Genomic DNA, 19,956 nt, shown 5'->3' with positions numbered 1-19,956 from the left:
TTCATTTATTTATTTAACTGGCATATGTATTTATTTATATCAGATGACCTATGGTTTTCCAATTTATTTAATGGGTTGTGACCCACTGCTCTTACAACTGTATGAGAACTTAGAGCCCTAAGTGTGCCGACATCTTCCGCCTGTCCTGATCTTAAATTTTAATGTTTATTTTCCCTGATCTTGGTTTTTTAAATTTAATATGACTATTTTGTTTTATGTTTTCCTTAACGCCACTTCATATTCTTTATAGGAATTGGCAAAGAGCAAGCAAGCAAAAGGAATGGAGACCCCGCGAGACTGAAACTTAATAGTTTTTGAAGCTAGCAAAACCGCTTTTAAAAATGTACTGTTTTTGTCTTAAGTGCCAGAAACTGAAATTCACTTTGTGGGGTGAATGACTTCTTTGTCTTAGGAAACATCAACATGATGGTCTTTGTTTTATTACAAATGTAATGCAATAATAATAATAACAGCAGCAATAATAACATAGCTTTGTACAGCACTTATCCTGAGTGCACTTCATATATACTAACTCACTTGATCCTCACAGCAGCTCTAGGAGGTAGGAATGTACTATTATCACCCCCATTTTACAGGACAGGCACCTGAGGCACTGGGAGTTTAGAATGACTTGCCTAATGTCATTGGTAAGTGGTGGTGCCAGATTCCAATCTCAGCTGCAGGACCTGTGAGTCTACCATCTTAGGTGCTATGCTAAACAAACTAGTCTGGAGGGCAGCTGGGTCTGGAGTTTGGGGCCACTGGGACTTGTACAGGGGCGTTCCTTTGGGGGAAGGGGAACTAGTCACTGAGGTTAGGAAGGAAGCCTGATGCCCACCAAGTGTGAGACAGGCCTGGAGCTGGGGGTGAGGAGTCCCTGAGGATGAGCTTGGGCTCTTGGGCCTGGAGAGCAGCCAAACCTACAACCCAGTTGTGTAAGTTCTCTGTGGGGATCTTGCGACACCTCTCAAGCTTTCAACAGCATCCTATGCACCACTGTCGTTTGGCCCAGCTATGATGTAGGTATTAAAGGGTGGCCTGGAATCCAAGGTTGGGGCAAAGGCAGGGAGAGCCAAGGCCCTCAGAACAGATCCAGAGTCCAGCCCGGGGTGGGTGGCTGAGGGGCAAGCAACAACCAACGGTTTTTGGTACATGTTATAATTCCCTAAGGATTCCCCCAAATTCTTGGGAAGTCAACCTGTTAGAAACCTGGTCTTTCTACAGTTAAGAAAGAACTAATCTCTAACTAATAACCTGCCAATAATGCTTTCCACTTAAAAAGATGGGGACCACCCTTTTAGGAATCAGACTAGCCTCTCAGGGTCTACATCTTTTGTTCTGTTTAGAGCATCCTCTGTCGCCTCTGGCAATAGTCAGGTGAGGCTGTTGGGTCATTCCTCTGTCAAACTCTGAACTCGGAGCTGGGACCCAGGACATTTGCCAAATTTTTCTTTTGGGTGGAATCTTTTTCAGCACAGCACATACGGTGTTGTTGACTTATGAAGAAGGCAAGGTAAGTCTTCCATCTCAATGCACAAAGAAACAAGAAGAAAGATATGTAGTAAAGCATGTTATTGCATTTAGTGTCCCCACTGCAGAGGCAATGTCAAGGAGCTACTTTGGGACATTGATCGGACACGATAGACGGTAAAAAGTCATAGCCAAGTGAGACCTCTGGAAGCCAAACACATAAAAATGAGGGTAAAGAAAGCAGACCTGGAAAGTGGGTTTACCTAGCAACACAGCTGGTGCGAAGGAAGATTCCTCCAAGCAACGTGGACTGCAACAGCAGGCCGGATCCAGTACATCCTGACTCATCAGGTTTCTACGTGGAGCCACAGATGTGTTTAATTTTATACTCTGAGACTGATTTGCACACTGTGAGCATGCAGAAAGCCAGCTGCCTGGCCGCATGAGCACGGTAGATATGCAAGAGTGGGAGGTGCTGGCTGCTGTACTGAGGGCTCTGTCCGTTTGCCCTTGCTGGTTTTCTGATTCCAGAGCGGCAGGACTAGACTCAGCCCTGTGGCTTTCATTAGGGATTGTGGCCTAGTCAGCCGTCATTCACTACTCCCTGATTCTTTTCTGCACCCTGAAAGGCTTTTCTGGGGAGCTGGGACTGTTATTCAGTATCTGGGCATAATTACCCAAAACAGCCTCTGACTTTACTGGAAAAAAAAAAAAAAAAAAAAAAAAATTAAAACCGGACTTTGGACCATGTAGAAAATGATAGCTAACTAGTTTTGCACCCAAAACTGCAATTAGAGTAATTCTGATGTCACCGTTAATCATACCGATTTACGTTTTGAAAGGAAACCAAATGATGAATATAATGATTATTTCTGTTTCTGCTTCCCCCTCTCTTTCTCCTCAAGAACTGGCAATAGCAGTAAAGTCAAATTAAACATCTGCTTGAAAAATAAGCCGGAGTGCTGATGACAGCTGCCCTGGACTTACAAATGCACCACAGCTGTCAAACTCTAAATTAACAATGATTTTCATTTATGAATAGCACAGAACTAAGACATAAAGGAGCTTTTTCTCCTGTTTTCCTGGCTTTCAGGGGCTGTTAAATGTGAACTGTTAGGGAAATACCCAAGGAAATATGTAGCTGAAATCGGCCCACAATAATTAATCATGGTGGCGGGGGGGACATTCTTTCCTCTTAGGTAATCTCATGTCTTCACTGGCTTTAGGTCAGGTTTCCCTGTGGCTCTCAGGCTCGCAGGGAGGCAGATCATTCGGGACAACTATTTGGTTAGTGATTGGAAATGAATATTGATGGAGCCAGCGAGTATCTATAAAGGAATGCCATCTGCTACAGCACTGAGGACCTCGGCTCATCTTTTAAGACCATTTGCATCTTCAGTGAGCTTCGGCTCTCGCTTCCTCCAGATGAAGTAACGAATGCCCAGGTATACCCCTTTTTTGCATTGTGGTCACATACTGGGTATAAAAGACCTAATCAAGCCATTTTGGTGACAGACTGCTTCACACTTATTCTCATGACTCTAAAAGACAAACAAAGTAGGTGTAGAACCATTTCTTTGTCCTTTATTCCTTTGTCCCAGAGTCATTACTGTCCTTCCTATGGATGGGGTGAGACTCAGGTGTGAGGCAACATGCCAATTGTGTACGTTTCCTGATTTAAAAAAATATGGACTGAAAGGTTATGGTAGGTACTTTTTCACTGTTGTCCAAAGTTCCCATTTTTATCCTGTCATCATCTCATGTCAAAAATATTCGTAGGGATAAACGAGTTGTGGTATATCCACGTAACGGGATACTATTCAGCTACATAAAGGAATAAAGTAGTGATATAAGCTACAACATGGATGAACCTCAAAAACATTATGCTAAGTGAAAAAAGCTAGACACAAAAGGTCACACATTATATGATTACATTTATATGAAATATCAAGAATTGACAAGTCCACAGAGACAGAATGGGGGGAGAGGAGAATGGTGAGAAACTGCTCCATGAGTAAAGAGTTTACTTTGGAGTGATGGAAATGTTGTGGAACTAGGTAGAGGTGGTGGTTGCACATTGTAAATGCACTAAATGCCACTGAATTGATCACTTTAAAATGCTTAATTTTAACATATTTTATATTATGTGAATTTAACCTCAATAAAAAAATGTTCACAGGATCAAAACATCCTGTTTTGATCCCAACCTGACTAGGCCAGGGAAGATACTGGCAACTCCCACTCCATCAGTGGGAGAGGACTGTGCCTGGTCTTGCTGCCATAGACGTGGGTGCTGATGCATAACTGGGATGGGCCATGAGCTCTTGCATGCCCACCAAGGTGCAGCCACCTTCAGGGTTCTCACAGTGTGGACAGTCCACAGAGCAGGGCTTCAGTCTTCCCACCCGAGCTGCAGTTTACTGCTGTGCCTGGAGCTCTGTCTAGTGCCTGTTCCTCTGCAGGCTGTACTTCTCATTTTATTCTTGCTGGTTTCCACCCCAGGGGCTGGATCCTGCACCTGGGATCCCAGCTGCTGAATGACACTCTGCTGTCATCAGACTGCCCTCCTGGAACTGGGAACCTCTGGCATCTGGATTCCACCTGTTGGATGGTGGATTCCAGGGTATAGGGTCTTCCTGAACCAGGCATATGTTTCCCTTTAGCATGGCACTGGTCTTTTCAACTGCTCTCCCAAGAACCAGCCATTTAGCTGGCTCGGGGTTTCCCCAAACCCTTTTCTGTTGACTCCTTGCTTCCTCCCTGAGGTCTCAGACTGCCTCAAGGGAAGCCACCCCGACTTATGGCAAAGGAGCCTATGGTTCTTCTTACTACCTAATGCCAGAAAAATTGTAGGATAAGCTTCACCCCAGCCACAAGATCCTCCTGACCCTGCCATTTTCTTCTAAATCACACACACAGTCATCCTTGTGGTTTTCCATGTTATTTCCTTTGAAGATAAAAAGACTTGGTGAGCCCTATGAAGTTACAAAGTTGTATAAGTGCTAGCTAATTCCTCCTTAATACTCATCCTTTCTTCCCACTGACAAGTCTTTCTCTTGCCAGGATCCCTGGGCTTGTTTTCCATTTTCTACGTGACATTTAGTATCCTCATTTGGGGAACAACATCTCTCCCCACAGGTAGTCCTTGACCCCCTGGGTTACAGGAGGGGCTCAGCCCTGGTTCTCACAGACCAACTAAGGCAAAAAGTGGGGGTGGGGGTGGGGAAAGGGAGTTGAGCTCAGTCAGGATAGCTTAGTGGTGATTAATTAACAATAAGGGCTTTGGACTCAGGCAGAAGTGCATTTAAGTCCCAGCTTCAGGGAACGGGGCCAGTGGTGCAATGGATAACACATCTGACTATGGATCAGAAGTCTCAGCTCCGTTACTTAACTGCTTTCTTACCCTAAGTGAATCTCTAAACCTCAGTTTTCTCATCAACAAAATGGGAATAATATAGTGCAAATCCTATAGGCCTTTTATGAGGATTAAGTAAGACATGACATGCAATGTATCTAGCATAATACTTGGCAATAAATGTAAGCTACTTACACTATTATTCAACTAATCAATGTATTGGGCATTGTCTTAGTGCTTATAGGGATACTATAACAAAACATAAAACCATAAACTGGGTGGCTTAAGAACAACAGAAATTTATGCCTTACAGTTCCAGGGGCTGGAAAGTCCAAGATGAAGGCATTAGCATATTCAGTGTCCAGTAAGGACCCTCTTCCCGGTTTACAGATGGCTACCATCTCACATCCTCACGTGGCAGACAGCAGAGACAGGAAGCAAGCCCTCACGTCTCTTCTTATAAGGGCACTAATCCCATCATTAGGGACCTCATGACCTAATTGTATCCCAAAGGACCCATCTCCTAATCCCATCACATCAGGGATTAAGTTTCAACATATGAATTTTGAGGGGACACAAACATTCAGACCATAGCAGGCAACTCTATGCACCTCCTCACATCCTCTCAGCCCCTCTTTGACTCTACCCATGGTTGCAGGGACCAGTTCTGCCCCACTGTAGCTGGATGATGCACACCTTTCCTGCATGGTGTACCTCTCGCTTCCTGCCCCAGAGCTTCTCTGGTGCTACAGCAAGTGTTCAGAATCTGCTGAATACTTACATAGGCACAACTCAGAAGTGTAGGGCAGTTAATGCTTGTGGGGCCACCCTTGATCAAGAGAGGATGGAGGCCAATGGATAGTGGCTTCCCCCCTTTACCTTGGGGACACTCTTCTGAGACACATGTCCTAAGGGCTTCTCCAGAGGCCCTAAGGGGATCAAGTACCAGTTGCTTGCAGCAATGACCAAGTCAATAACACTTGACCAAATCACCACCCCCCAACCCCTCACTCCTGCTCCCTGGGACCACTTCCCAAATAAACTACCTGCTTACAGGCTTTTGTCTCAGCTGGGCTTTTAGGAGAACCCAGGCCAGGAATCAACAACTATTGAATTCCCAGCACGAGGGTATGCATTAGAGCAGGAGCCAGTACACTTTCTCTATAAAGGGCCAGATAAGACATATTTTGTACTTTGCAGGCCAATCTCTGTTGCAACTTTTTAATTCTACTGCTGTAGCTTGAAAATAGCCCTAAACAATATATAAGTGAATTAAAATGGCTGTGTTCCAACAACATTTTATTATATTTGCAAAGCAGGCAGTGGACCGGATTTGGCTCATGGGCTACAACTGGCCAACCCCTATGTTAGAGCCACAGAGAGGAGTGACATTGATCCCTGCCTTCATGAAGCTCAGAGTCCTGGGTAGGGAGGAGCAGTTCCTAGAAACGAGGCTGTAAAGGTGGCTGGAGCAAATCATGAAGGGCCTTCAACATCATGCTAAGGAATTTTGACTTTATTCTTTGGTGATAAGAACATTGAATGAGTTCTCAGATCTTGTAGTGGCCATGGTGGGAATGGGTTATTTCACTGGCAAGAAACAAATTGCTTGTTTTTAACATTTACGTGAAACCCAGTCCTGTCAGCCAGTTGCCTCCTCTCACTTCTCCAGCGCCCTGGGTGATGCTTCCATTACCAAATGTCCCACCCTGGAATGCATTAACAGGGCCAAGGTCCTTTATCCGAGACCCTTGAGGCCAGACATCTTTTGGAATTCAGAATATTTTCAGATTTCAGGGAGGTAATACAGTACACATTCCATATATTTTGTAACACCCTCATCAGGGTCTAGGATAGTATCTCACAATCAAACACATTAATATTTAGGTAAAAAGACTATAAATAACTTCAAGTCAGTTCAAGGCAGGTTTAGGTCCTAAATAAGTTATGAAGACTCTTTTGGATTTTAGAGCTTTCTGGGTTTCAGAATTGCAGATGAAAGGCTGTAGACCTGATTTGTTTTGTTTGTGTTTCACCCCTAGACTGTGACAACCTCAAAGACAGCCTCTGTGTCCTCAGTACCTGCACACAGGAGGTGCTCAGTAAGTGTTGCTAAGAGAATGGACAGACAAGAGGGGCTGGAGAGCAGGGTTCAGGGAGGGATGCAGTGGGAGGCTGGTCAGGGGTCTGGTGAAGGACAGCGGGAGCCTTACACACTCTGGTCAGGATGCCGGACTTTATCTTAAGGTGGTGGGGAGCCCCGTTCAAGTTTTCAGGTAACTGGTATGAGGAAGGGTCAGAGGGCAAGGACGAGGGTGATCAATTAGGAGGTTTCTGAAAGAGTAAGGCAAGAAGTGTCTGCAAACAAGGCAATGACTATAAGGCAAGTGGCAGACAGAAGAGACGGTTATAAGCCCAATTTCCAACGTCTGGCTACTCAAGCTGTTGGGGGAGAGGAAGAAGTCAGAGCTCACCCTGACTCTGCGGCACCAGTGTGAGATGGCAGAGTATGGTATCAAGGTCACAGACTCAGGCGCCCAGATGCTTTTGTGTGAATCCCAGCTCTGTCACTTACTCTGTGACGTTGGGCAGGTTACTTAACCTCTCTGTGCCTCAGCTTCCTCCTTAGTGTCCACTTCACAGGGTTGCTGTGAGGTTGAAATAAGTATTTGTAATGCACCCAGAACAGTGCTTGGCTCTTGGCTATTATTACTGCCTGTGACAAACCATTGTTTCCTAAGACTGAATTCCCCAAATGCTTCACCAAGTGACGGTCTCCTCAGGAGATGGATGACCTAGATCTCAGACACTTCCAGGAAGGGACAAGTTAAGTGTTGGAAATCTACCCAAAGAATAAATCCACGGAAAGAGAGGATCACTCCAGGAGACAAAACTTTTGTCAGACTCAAGGGGACAAGGCTTCCTTCTGGTGGGACCTGTAAACATTTATTCTACTCACGAGGGCTTTTCCTTTTCATCAGTTGCTACTTTGCTGTAATGGTTTGGAGCATCTCACAGCACTGTAGCATGCCAGGAAAACTGGCAGTGCTGGGTCACTCATTTGTAGGAAGAAGGCTATAAGGACGGCTGCCTGGAAAGTCTGTAATTTAGAAATGTTCAAATCTTTGCATCCAAATGGAAAATGGAAATGGTGTCAGGTTTGTGCCAAAAGGAAAGTCAGAATTGCTTTGTGCTTCCCTTCCCAGCCCTCCTGGGCAAAGGAGCACAACCAACCACGCGGGCTTCAGAGCTGTCATCTGCTGACATTCGGCAGACTCTGCAGCTTATCTCCCAGGCTGCCTTCTCCCAGCAATATTACTCAAACACCACCTCACAAATGCTCCTTTCTGCAAGGAGGGCTCCGCAACCAAGTTGCTATCTCCCTTTCATCTGTCCTGAACTTTGCTGCCAGATTGAAGCACCCTCACTAACTTTTTAATGAGCCTTCCTCCCAGCGTGTCAGTCCGCTGTTTAATAACCACTAACGGTTCCCTCTCTCCTCTGGAATCAAGCTCAATCTTTTTATGTTGACATTGGAGGACTTCCATGATTTAGCAATGGATTTTGGCTCCCAAAGACCTTCTAATCTCGACAAGTCTGTCTGTCTGCTGTCTCCCTGGGCTGCCACGTCTACCCTGACCTACAAGCTCTGACTTCAGTTTTCACTCTGTCTACCCCATTACCTGGAATAACCCCTTCCCTTTTTGTCCGTTTATTCAAACCCTACCACTGCCTTCAAGATATAACTGCTAATATTTCCAAGAAACTCTGATTATTCCATTCGTTGCTCATCTCTTCTCTGAACTTGAACCATGTTTAATTTGTCCCCCATTGATGTCTGTCTGGGGCTCGCTAACTTTGCATATATATTTTTATTTACACCACAACTAGACTGACTGTGTTTTGAAAGCCAGAATCATTGTTTATCCTTTGAGTCTTTCTCAGTGCCTGGTATACTCTGGGCACATGGTAGGTGCACATGGATTACTGGTTAGTTGATTTCCCAAATACCACCTTCGACGTGAAAAAGAAGGAAACTTTCTCAGCTAAATAAAGGGTCTTCCTCAACTTGATTAAAGGCATTGATTTGAAACTTGCACAACTACATATTAATAATATACTTAAAAGTGAAATATAATAGTATTCCCATTAAAATCAGGAATAAGCATGAATACCACTATCTAATATTGTACTAGAGGTGCTAGATAATAAGCTAAAATAGAAAAAAGAAATAAAAGGCATATGTATTCATTATTTTTAGATACAATAATTTACATTGATGATCCCAAAAGAATGAAAAAACAAGCCTTTGGAACTACCAAGAGAGTTCAGCAGTGTCCAGATTCAAACTTAAGGTAAAAAATCAACAACTTTTCTAAACATAAACAATCAATGATTAGAAAGTGTAATATAATAGGAACAAAGATCCCATTCATAAAAGCAATAAAACTATAAACACTATAAATTACCTATGGGGAAAAAAAGCCTCACAAGAATGTACAATCTAAGTGAAGAAAAATTGCAAAACTTTATGAAGGATGTAAAAGACCTGAATAAAGAGGGTATATTCCATGTTTCTGACTGGGAAGACTATTATTAGGGATACTGATTTTTCCCACATTAAACTATTAATTCAGTGCAACATCATTCGAAAATCTTAAAATAATTTTTTATTGAATACAACAAACTTACTCTACTTCACCTGGAATTATGAATCTGCTCAAATGACCATGAACATTTTGAACTAGAAGATTAATGAGCAATGACTTGTTATCAAAACATAAAATAATGCTATAAAATGGTGTGGGTTTCATGGAGGAATAGATAAAAAGAACAACCAAACAGAATAGACCTGTGTAACAATTTTGTATTTGATGAAGAGGCATCCCAACATATTGGGGAAAGGATAAACTATTCAACAAATGGATGTGGGACAAGTATAATTATCCGTTTTGGGAAAAATAGGTAGATTTCACTTTCTCATCTGTTGTATATCTGTGGTTTGCTCTTCCAGGTAGATGTCTGCTCCACTCTTTTGCCCCCTAGTCTTTGCCTGAGAGAATAATCTGCATGGATTATATCAGTGGGCTTCATTGTCCTCATGGTTGGAGACAAGCCAAACGGGAGAGCCCACAGGGGATCAGGGAAAGGGGATTGGCTGGGGTCCCCCAGGCTAGTTGGTTCCCTTAACCAAAGGCCTCAGCTCCTCCCATAGGTGGTCCTTTCCACCATCCCCTCCACCTCCTCCTCTCACCTCTTCAAGCCTAGGTGGTATAGGCATCCTCCACTGTTGTTTTCCACCTCATTTTGAGCATGCCATCTATTTTCGGTTGAGGCTTATTGATACCATCTCCTTCACAACATTAAATTGCAGGAAGATTAAAGACCTAAACTGATTTAAAAATCTATAAAAATATACAAAATATGGGAATATATTTATAACCTTGGGTGTAGGAAAATTAAAGTGAGGACTGGCAGAATCTTAAAGATTGATAACATCAAGGGCCGTTGAGCAAGTAAGGATTTAGGCTCTCTTGTTCACAGTCAGGGAGAGTGTTTAAGTTGGCAAGCTTCTTGGAGGAAAATCTGGCAGTATCTATTAAAATTATAAATGTGCATCCCTTATGATCCCATTTCTTGGCATCAACCGTGGATAAAAGCTTGCATATTTGCTCAAAGAGGCAGGCACCAGGATGTTTATCATAACATTATTTGCAATAGTAAAATACTGGAAACAATCTAAATGTCCATCAGCTGTGGAATAATTAACATCCATACCATAGATTATATGCAACAGTTAAAAAAAAAGGCAAGTCTATATGTACTGACCTAGACATATCTCTAATACATCTTATTTAGTGAGAAAGCATTCAAGTTCAGGAGATTACATGTAATATAATATGATACCATTTGTGTAAACTCAAATTCCCACAAAAATGAAACCATGTACTTTATGTTTTCCTTTATGAATATAAACCCCCACATAAAAGCCTAAAACCTACACACCAAATTGGTATCTATTTCTGCCTTTGTGTAGGAAACTCTCAATTTATTGGGGGAGATGTCATGGATTTTATACTTCTTCTGTATTCTGTATTTTCTGTATTTCACTATTTTCTGTATGTGAAGTTTTACAATGTGAATGTGTTTATGTCTTATAAAATTATTTCTTTAATGTTAGCTTATATATTATTCCTTCAGAAAAAATAAATATAAGAAAGGAAGAACATGGACTTTAGAGTTAAATGGGTGTGTGACTTCAAGAAACTTGCCTAATTTCCCCAGGGGCCTGTCTCCTCCTCTGTAAAATGGGAGTAGTTTCCTCGAAGATCAAATTAGACAGAGCCTGCTAGATGTGCGCTGAGTTCCTGGTATAGAGAAAGTGTTGGATGACCTTTTCTCGCTCCCCCATTTGACCTGTAAGAACCTCCAGGCCCAAGAACATAACTTGGTGGTCTGTATATCTCGGATTCCTGGGCACATGGAGGCTCAGTGACATTTGTGGAAAGAATGAGCGAATGAACAAGCCACACATGTCAATTGTTAATGGATAAACATATGTTCACATATGTTGATTGTTAATGGGTAAACAAGAGATGCCTCTCTGGCTTCCACCAGAAAGATCAAATGCTTCTGGGTTGTAAGAATAATAAATCAAAGAAAACCAGAGATCTGGGCCAGAGGGATAAAGGCTTTTAGAGCAGGAAGACTCATCATGTAGATGTGACATTTTCCACCCATCTTCTTTAGAGCCCCAGGCTCTGTGGAGTAATTGGGCTGCCATGGGTAGGGGTGTGGGTACCGAGAGCCAAGCTGGGAACCCAGTGTCCAGGCCGAGAGACTAAGTATCCTAACAGACAATGGCCAGACCACATATGGCAATGACACTAGAACTCTGAACCCTAGCCTCTGGGCCCCAGCAAACGGCCCAGAACATCAGGATTTAGTCAATGACTGCCAACTGCTATATTTTTTGCCCCCACTTTCAACTTAGAACCCAAAAAGCAAATATGCTCTATAGACCAGTCACATAAGATACTCCACTTGTAGTTAGCCCACCTCTAGCTTCCCCATACCAAGAGCCCCCAATCAGAGCAGACCTGAAGTCTTCCCTCTTTTTCACTGTAAGACTTTTCCACTCTTCTGCCTGCCTTTGAGACTCTGTCAAATGCTAGTGATGGCGGCTGACTCCCTTGCTATGTAGCAAGCTCTGAACACACAGCCTCTGTTCTCATTTCATTGGTCTTCATTCATTTCCACAAGACCTCCCACATTTCAACTAGATGCCAGATACATGTCATATATCAATGTGTGTAGATGATAAGATTTCATTACAACGTTTTTTTTAATGACCACAATGTAGATTAATGCCAAGAGCCAAACTTCTCAAGGAATCTGAGGGAAGGATGCTCAGCTTGCATTAAACTAAGAAATAAACAAACGATGTCCAGACAGATGGCAGCAGAGGGAGGCCAGACAAAGACAGGGCTAGGGACGATGGACAGATGCTTCCAGAGACTGTATGAGACTTTTGCCATAAGCCAGGCACAGTGGAAGTCTAGGAACTACAGGGACCCAAATGCCTAGGTGGGAGGCTTGCTATCAGCATCTTCTCAGGGGGCGGCTGAAGTTAACCACAGCTGTAAGTCTGTTGAAATGTCCACATTTGACAAATGAACCAAATACATTAATAAGCCTTAGGGAATTTAAAGAAGAGGAAGATTGTTGGGAAGGTCCCAGCCCCTACCTCCATGGAAAAATGACTTCTCAGATGCTGGAATTGGAGCCCTGTCCATCTACCCGTGACTATTTGCCTGTCTGAAATCCTAAATTCCCAGCATCATTCCATAAGGACTTTAAATTTATTTAAAATAGATTATTACTGTGTTTCCCAAACTGGTGAATGTTATTGACGGTCACACGCACGAACACACACACACACACACACACACATGCACACACACAAAAGAAAACGAAAGAAAACAAGGAGGTTTACAGTCAAATAAATTTGGCAAATACCGAGTGAAACAAAATTAAACAGATTTCTTTTTACAAGGACTTTGCAAAACCTTCATTATGCTAATATGTATTGGGAATCTGTGAGAAGGGGATGCAGTATGCAAATATTTAACCACAGAGATTGTGTTCCTGCCCATGTGCTTACATTTCCCAGGACATCATTATGTGGCACACAGTTTTGGAGACACAAGTTTGAGGCAACGCTACCTTTCAGATGAAAATTTTTTTGGCCGGTTAATACTTCTTATTATCTATTGTAACTCACCAAAAGGAGGATGAGGAGGCCAGATAGGAAGTGGCACCCGAGGGCAAAGAAGGAGACAGAGTCAGAAGGCTGAGCTTGGGGCTAATGGAGGTTACATTTGGGTCTCAGGTCAGTCTAACCACAGTTTAAGGATTCTAGGTGTTATGTGTTCTGAGAAAAGAAAAAGTATTAAATTCCAGATGGAGAAAGTCAAAGATTATCTTCACCTGGTTTGTCATTTTTCTTAACCAGCCCCGGTATCATTACCTCCAGTAAGGTAGAGAGAGGCCAGGAGAATCATTCTATTCTATGAAAGCAGAGATTCAGGCAAATGATTCTTTATGAAGCACTTTACCAATGGGTGGCCCATGGTGCTAATTTAGAATTGAGATAGGGGAGGGCAGAGAGATGATGCAACTTGTCTGTTGCCCAGTAAAGCCACTTTTCTTTCTGCAACCACACCACAAAGTCTTTGGTAAACTTTAGGGAAGGAGCATGAAGTGTGTAAGGATTCTATGCTTACTTACTTTAGAATCACACAGCCCGTTCCTGCCGCCGGCGCTATCCAAAACACCTGGATTCGCGTTCTCCTCCGTGGTGTGCTTTCAGTGACGGCAACAGGGCAGTTGCTCATAAACTGTGTTTCTTCTTCATCTATGATCTACGGAAAACCAGTGGAAAGTAAACGCATGAAAATGCAACATTATTTTGGGAGAGCTCCTAAGTTTCTGAGTTGAAACTTGCTCAATTTTATTTTTAAACCTGTCATTTTGTGTTAGCAACTGTATATCCCCAGGCACCAGAATAGTGCCTGGCATGGGGTCCCAGTCAGCATTTGTTGAACTAACATAATATGAGGAAAAAGATTAGGCACATCTATGTTCTCTGGGACCAATCTCGGGTCAGCACTTTGAGGAACCAACCACTAGGTGACAATGTTGCTCGTTTCACTAGTACAACCTGTGTCCCATTTGAGGAAAGGATAAAAATAGGGAGGGATAATCCAAAGCAAATATAGGTAGACTTTGTAATTCAGCTACTTAAAATTAAAAATGTTAAAAGAAAACACCCTTTTGGAGGAAGTATAGCAAAGTGCATAGCACTCTTTACTTGTGTAGTCCTCACTTCCTTAATTTGTAAATTATATTCACCAGCCAGTACTCTCCCAAGTTAACCATCACAATTTCCCATGACACTACAAACAAGATGGTAGCCTTTCCCATTCCCAAGGCTGTTTCAGCTCTTCTCCTGTCTGCTTGCTTCTGGGTCTGCTGCGATACTTGCCTATACCTCTAGTAGAACTATATAGTACATTAGACCTGAAAGGATCTTTTGGAGGAAATCACCTAAATCCAATTGGTTTTAAGTGGCAACTCTAATTAGTTGGTAGTAGCTATGTCATGAGTAGTGTTAATAGCATTAACAGATAACATTTCTTAAGCATTTAGTATGTGCTAGGCACTACACTAGGTGCTTTATTTGAATTACTCATTTAATCTTCAGATACAATCTTATGAGATTATTATAACTATATTGTATTTATTTTACTTTTAAAAATTCCTTTTCTTTTTAGGTCAGAAAGTAGAAAGAATTAAGTCACTCAAACTCCTTTCATTACTAGACAAAGCAAAGTCAATCTCCTATTACTTTTTGATTAGCTCTATAGTTTTGATCCTACTTCCATTTCCCTCTTCTATTTGGCATTTACTCCTAACTATTTAATATATGTCCTTTTGAGTATGTGTGTGTGTGTATTACTTTGAAATTATATAAAATAGTTTTGCTTTTTAATGTTTCATTCAACTTTATGCTTTTGAGCTATGTCAGTGTTACTATATGTGAATGTGAGTCATTGTTTCTGACTATTGCCTGATACTCCATTGCAGGTATGGACCACGTTTTACTTATCCACTCTTCCAGGGAAAGGCACTTAGCTGATTTCCAGCTCTTTGTCTCCACAAACATTGCTGCAACGGAGAACCTCATGCCATTGTACTTGTGATCAGAGTTTCTCAGTGATACAAACCATGTCGTGGGATTGCTGGATTGCTGGGTTGTGGGTATAGTTATATTAATTTCTGTAAGTACTGAGGATTCTGCAGAATGGCTATACCGTTTATTCTATCAGCTATGCACAAGTGTTCTCAATTTCCCCATATCCTCACCGGTACTTCTTATCACTGGACTTTCTAATTGTTTCCAGTCTGATGGTTATAAAGTAGCATCTTCTTATTTTAATAGTAGCAAATTTTAGCATCTTTTCATAAATTTATCAGGTTTCCCCTTCTATAAATTGGCAACTCAGAGTCTTTGCCAGTGAATATTCTTGTCTTTTTCTTGCTATTTTTTGAGATTTTCTAGATATGAATACTGCGTCATTTACAAATACCTTCTCCTTTCTATCACCCAGAGGTTAATCTTATCTTCAGAATTCTTATTTAACAGAAATAACTTTCATCTAGTCAAATTCCTCAACTTCTCTTCTATGGCTGGCACTTTTGTGATCTTGCCCAAAAAAACTGAGATCGCATAGGTATTTTCTAATATTTTCTTCTGTTAGCTTTATAAATTTACTTTTCAAATCTAGGTCTTCAATCCATTTGGAGTTTATTTTTTAATATGATGGAGTAGGGATATATCTCCATTTTTCCACATTGTGAGCTACTTTTAAAAAAATTAATACATTTTATTTTTTTAGAGTAGTCTTGGGTTCACAGTAAAATTGAGAGGAAAGTACAGAGAGATCCCACAAATCCTGTGTCCCTATACACATGGCCTCCCCCACTATCAACATCCCCCACCAGAGTGGTATATTTATTATAATCAGTGAACCTATAATGACACATCATTATCCCCCAAAGTCCATAGTTTACAGTAGGGTGCTCTCTTGTTGTTGCACATTTGTGGGTTTTGACAAATGTATGATGACATGTATCCACCATTACAGTGTCATGCAGAATAGTTTCACTGTCCTAAAAATCCTCTGGGCTCTGCTTATTCATCCGTCCCTCCTCACAACCACTTGGCAACCACAAGTCTTCTACTGTCTCCATAGTTTTGCTTTTTCCAGAATGTCATAGAATTGGAATCAAACTGTATGTAATGTTTGCAGATTGGCTTCTTTCACTTAGTAATATGCACTTAAGTTTCCTCTAAGCATTTTCGTGACTTAATAGCTCATTTCTTTTTTTAACACTGGATAATATTCCATTGTCTGAATGTACCACAGTTTGTTTACCTACTCACCTACTGAAGGATACTTTCGTTGTTTCCAAGTTTTGGCAGTTACGAATAAAGCTGCCATAAATATCCATGTGCAATTTTTTGTGTGGACATAAGTTTTTAATTCATTTGGGTAAATATCAAGGAGCACAATTGCTGGATCATATGGTCAGAGTATGTTTAGATTTGTAAGAAACTGCCAAACTGCCTTCCAAAGTGGTTGTACCATTTTGCATTCCCATCAGCAATGAATAAGAGTTCCTGTTCCACATCCTCCACAGCATTTGGTGTCATAAGTGTGTTGGATTTTGGCCGCTCAAATAGATATGCAGTGGTATCCCATTGTTTTAATTTGCAATTCCCTAATATCTTATGATGTTGAACATCTTTTCAAATGCTTACTTGCCATCTGTATATCTTCTTCGGTAAGGTTTCTGTTCAGGTCTTTTGCCCATTTTTTAATTGGATTGTTCACTTTGTACTTTTTGAGTTTTAAAAGTTCTTTGTATTTTGGATAGCAGTTCTTTACCAGATGTCTTTTGCAAATATTTTCTCCTAGTCTGTGGCTTGTCTTTTCATTCTCTTGACAGTGCCTTTCAGAGAGCATAAGTTTTTAATTTTAATGAAGTCCAACTTATCAATTATTTCTTTTGCTAATCATGCTTTTGGTGTTGTATCTAAAAAAATCATTGCCATATACAATGTCATCTGGGTTTTATTCTATGTTATCTTCTAGTTTTATAGTTTTGCATTTTACATTCAGGTCTGTGATCAATTTTGAGCTAATTTCTGTGAAGGGTATAAGGTCTGTATCTAGATTCTTTCTTTTTTCTTTGCATGTGCACGTACAGTTGTTCCAGCACCATTTGTTGAAAAGACTGTCTTCTCTCTATCGTATTGCCTTTGCTCCTTTGTCAAAAATCAGTTGACTATATTTGCATGGGTCTATTTCTGGGATTACTACTAAATTCCATTGCTCCATTTACTGTTCTGTGTGTTTTCAGACCACACCACGCTACCAAAATAACCCTAGCTAAGGCTTCTGCAATGCGTAATCCAATGGATACCACATAGCCCTTCTTCTTGACACACTCTCCTCCCTGGGCTATCTCTTGAATTTTTACCCTCATTCCTACTGTTACCCTATACTAAGCTAACATCACTTTTTCTAAGCGAATATAAAGTCATTCTTTTTTAAAAATTATTTATTCTTTTTTTTTTAGAGACAGGGTCTCACTCTGTCACGCAGGCTAGTGTGCAATGGCATGATCATAGCTCATTGCAGCCTTGAACTCCTCAGCTCAAGTGATCTGTCTGCCTCAGCCTCCTAAGTAGCTGGGACTACAGGTGCATGCCGCTGTGCCCAGCCTGAAAATCATTCTATCTAGTTCTTCCTCTTTTGCCTTTCTCCAATTTGTTATCTACATTTCAAGCCAGAGTGACCTTTTACAAATACAAATGTAATCACAGTATAATATTTCCCTCCTTGCAGCAATTCAACAGCTTTTCATTGCTTCTACAATCAAGACTAAAATCCTTAACAGAGTCTAGTTCCTGCTTTTCTACCTCTAGCCTCACATTGCCCCATCTCCCTCCTTGCTTTCTGCACTCAGCTCCACTGGTCATGGGGTTTCTCCTGCCAAAGCCTGGTCATTTCCCATGTCTTTTTTTTTTTTTTTAAATCATTGTTTCCTCAGCACTTTGTATGGTGCCTGGTACATAATAGGTGTTCACTGAAGAATTAGGAATACTTGCCCCCTCCCCTTGGTTGTGAGACTCCTGGCTTTATGACTTGGCTACAATATCTGCCTTAGTTCCTTTAATTAGACAACTCCCTGGGCTGCCTTCTGAATTTGGACTTTGTTTCCCTAAATACTTATTAATAGCCTCGCTAGAGCAGGCATGGTGGCTCACTCCTGTAATCCCAGTGCTTTGGGAGGCTGAGGCATGAGGATCAACTGAGGCCAGGAGTTTGAAACTAGCCTGGGCAACATAGTAAGACCCCATCTCTAAAATAAGTTTAAAAATTAGCTGGGTGTGGGGGCGCACACCTATAGTCCTAACTATTCAGGAGGATCGCTTGAGCCCAGGAGTTCAAGGTTACAGTAAGCTATGATCATATCACTGCACTCCAGCCTAGATGATAGAGTGAGACCCAGTGTCTAAAAAATATATATATATTTTAAAAACCTTGACAATAATAATAGCTAGCATTTTTGAGCACTTTCTCTTGGTGTAGGACTTTACATATATTTAATATTATTTCCATTCCCCTCAAACACTGAAAAACAAGCATTCTTAAGCCTACCATTTAGGAAACTAGTGTGATGCAGATGCGTTCAATAACCTGTCCAAAGTCCCACAGTGGCAGATCCAGGGCTTGAGGTCAGCCCTACTTGGCTGTAATTCCCATGTTCTTTCCCCTGAACTGTAGTCCCTCCTAATAGTATCATCACCCTTATGACAGGTAAGAAATTTCTCTCTAGTCAAGCCTCGTCCAATGGAACCACATGCACTGGACCAGTCCAAAACAACAACAAAACACCCCACTCCAACACACACACAAGTACTTGGTAAAAGTAAGTAGCGCTTTTGCTCTATATTTTCTGGAAGTATTCTGAGATTCCCTTCTGCAGCTTGGTTGGTGTGAGGGTGGATCTGCAAACAATGTGATTGTCTTGGCCTCGCAGAACTACAATTCCAGCAAGGATCCTCTGTGTTGCTAGTCATAGAGAACTTTGCAGAAATTTTTATTTTTATTTATTTTTATTTTTTTTTTTGAAAGAAGACATTTATTGAATCAAAATCAATACTTTCTTTTTAATATCTAAAAATATGGAACGCTTCATGAATTTGTGTGTCATCCTTGCGCAGGGACCATGCTAATCTTTGTATCGTTCCAATGTTAGTATATGTGCTACCGAAGCAAGCACTGTAGGAATTTTTAATCCTAGTTCTTTGAAATCTTTGGGAAGGTTCTAGGTGATTACATTTGGAGAGCCAAAGGGAACAAATATTTAATTAATACCTGCTATGTGCCAGGTACTTAACATGGCCATATCATTGAATCTTCGATAGCGATAGAAGATTTTACAGAGGAGGAAATGAAGCTCAGAGTGAGCTGGAATTCTGACCCAGGGCTGTTTGAAGCCAAAGTCCATGCTCTTTCCAGCTGAACTCAGACAAAGAGCCCAGAGTGGGGTAAGACTAAGACCCATGGCCAACAACTGAAACAAAGAAGAATGTTTTCCAATCCATAGAAGCCACCTCAGGTAAATATGGTTGTTTATCCACAACCTCAGTTGCCAGATGGTAATTAAGCATTGAACAGAAGGGGCTGTTTCCTCGGATGCAGAGAATGCTCCCAACATTGTTTGCTTCTCAGAAAATATTAGCTTCTTTTGAAAAGCTGTGAGCCTATCAGAACCTGCTCCCGTCCCTTTCCCCACGTCCGGTACATCTCTACACTTGTCATGGTCTAGAGCAGACCTTAGAATCCCACCATGTTACCCACCGACTATAGGACAGTCACTCATTTCAATCTGTGGTTTCTTCTCTGAATACCTCAGACCAGAAAATTCAAACATATTACAATGGAGCAGCTGTGTCTGGTAATAGTACTATGGGTGATTTTTATTTCCTTTGT

General features: G+C 41.5%; 1 protein-coding gene and 1 non-coding gene across 2 annotated transcripts in view; both read right to left on the bottom strand.

Annotated features, from left to right (window-relative positions):
* SPON1 (spondin 1) overlaps positions 1 to 19,956 on the bottom strand; it is a 235,485-nt gene that overhangs the window by 159,714 nt on the left and 55,815 nt on the right. The window contains exon 3 of the mRNA XM_045557580.1: positions 13,616 to 13,749. Within this exon, the coding sequence (XP_045413536.1) occupies positions 13,616 to 13,749 (134 nt within the window). The remainder of the gene's footprint in view (positions 1 to 13,615; positions 13,750 to 19,956) is intronic.
* On the bottom strand, positions 19,140 to 19,243 carry LOC123643053. Its single transcript, XR_006736629.1, has one exon. It is a non-coding gene; the product is annotated as a U6 spliceosomal RNA (small nuclear RNA).

The sequence above is a fragment of the Lemur catta genome, chromosome 7 (genome assembly GCF_020740605.2).
Source record: "Lemur catta isolate mLemCat1 chromosome 7, mLemCat1.pri, whole genome shotgun sequence".
In the NCBI taxonomy this organism is placed as follows: domain Eukaryota; kingdom Metazoa; phylum Chordata; class Mammalia; order Primates; family Lemuridae; genus Lemur; species Lemur catta.
Note: the sequence above shows the minus strand (reverse complement) of the source record. Positions and strands in the feature narration are given on the sequence as shown.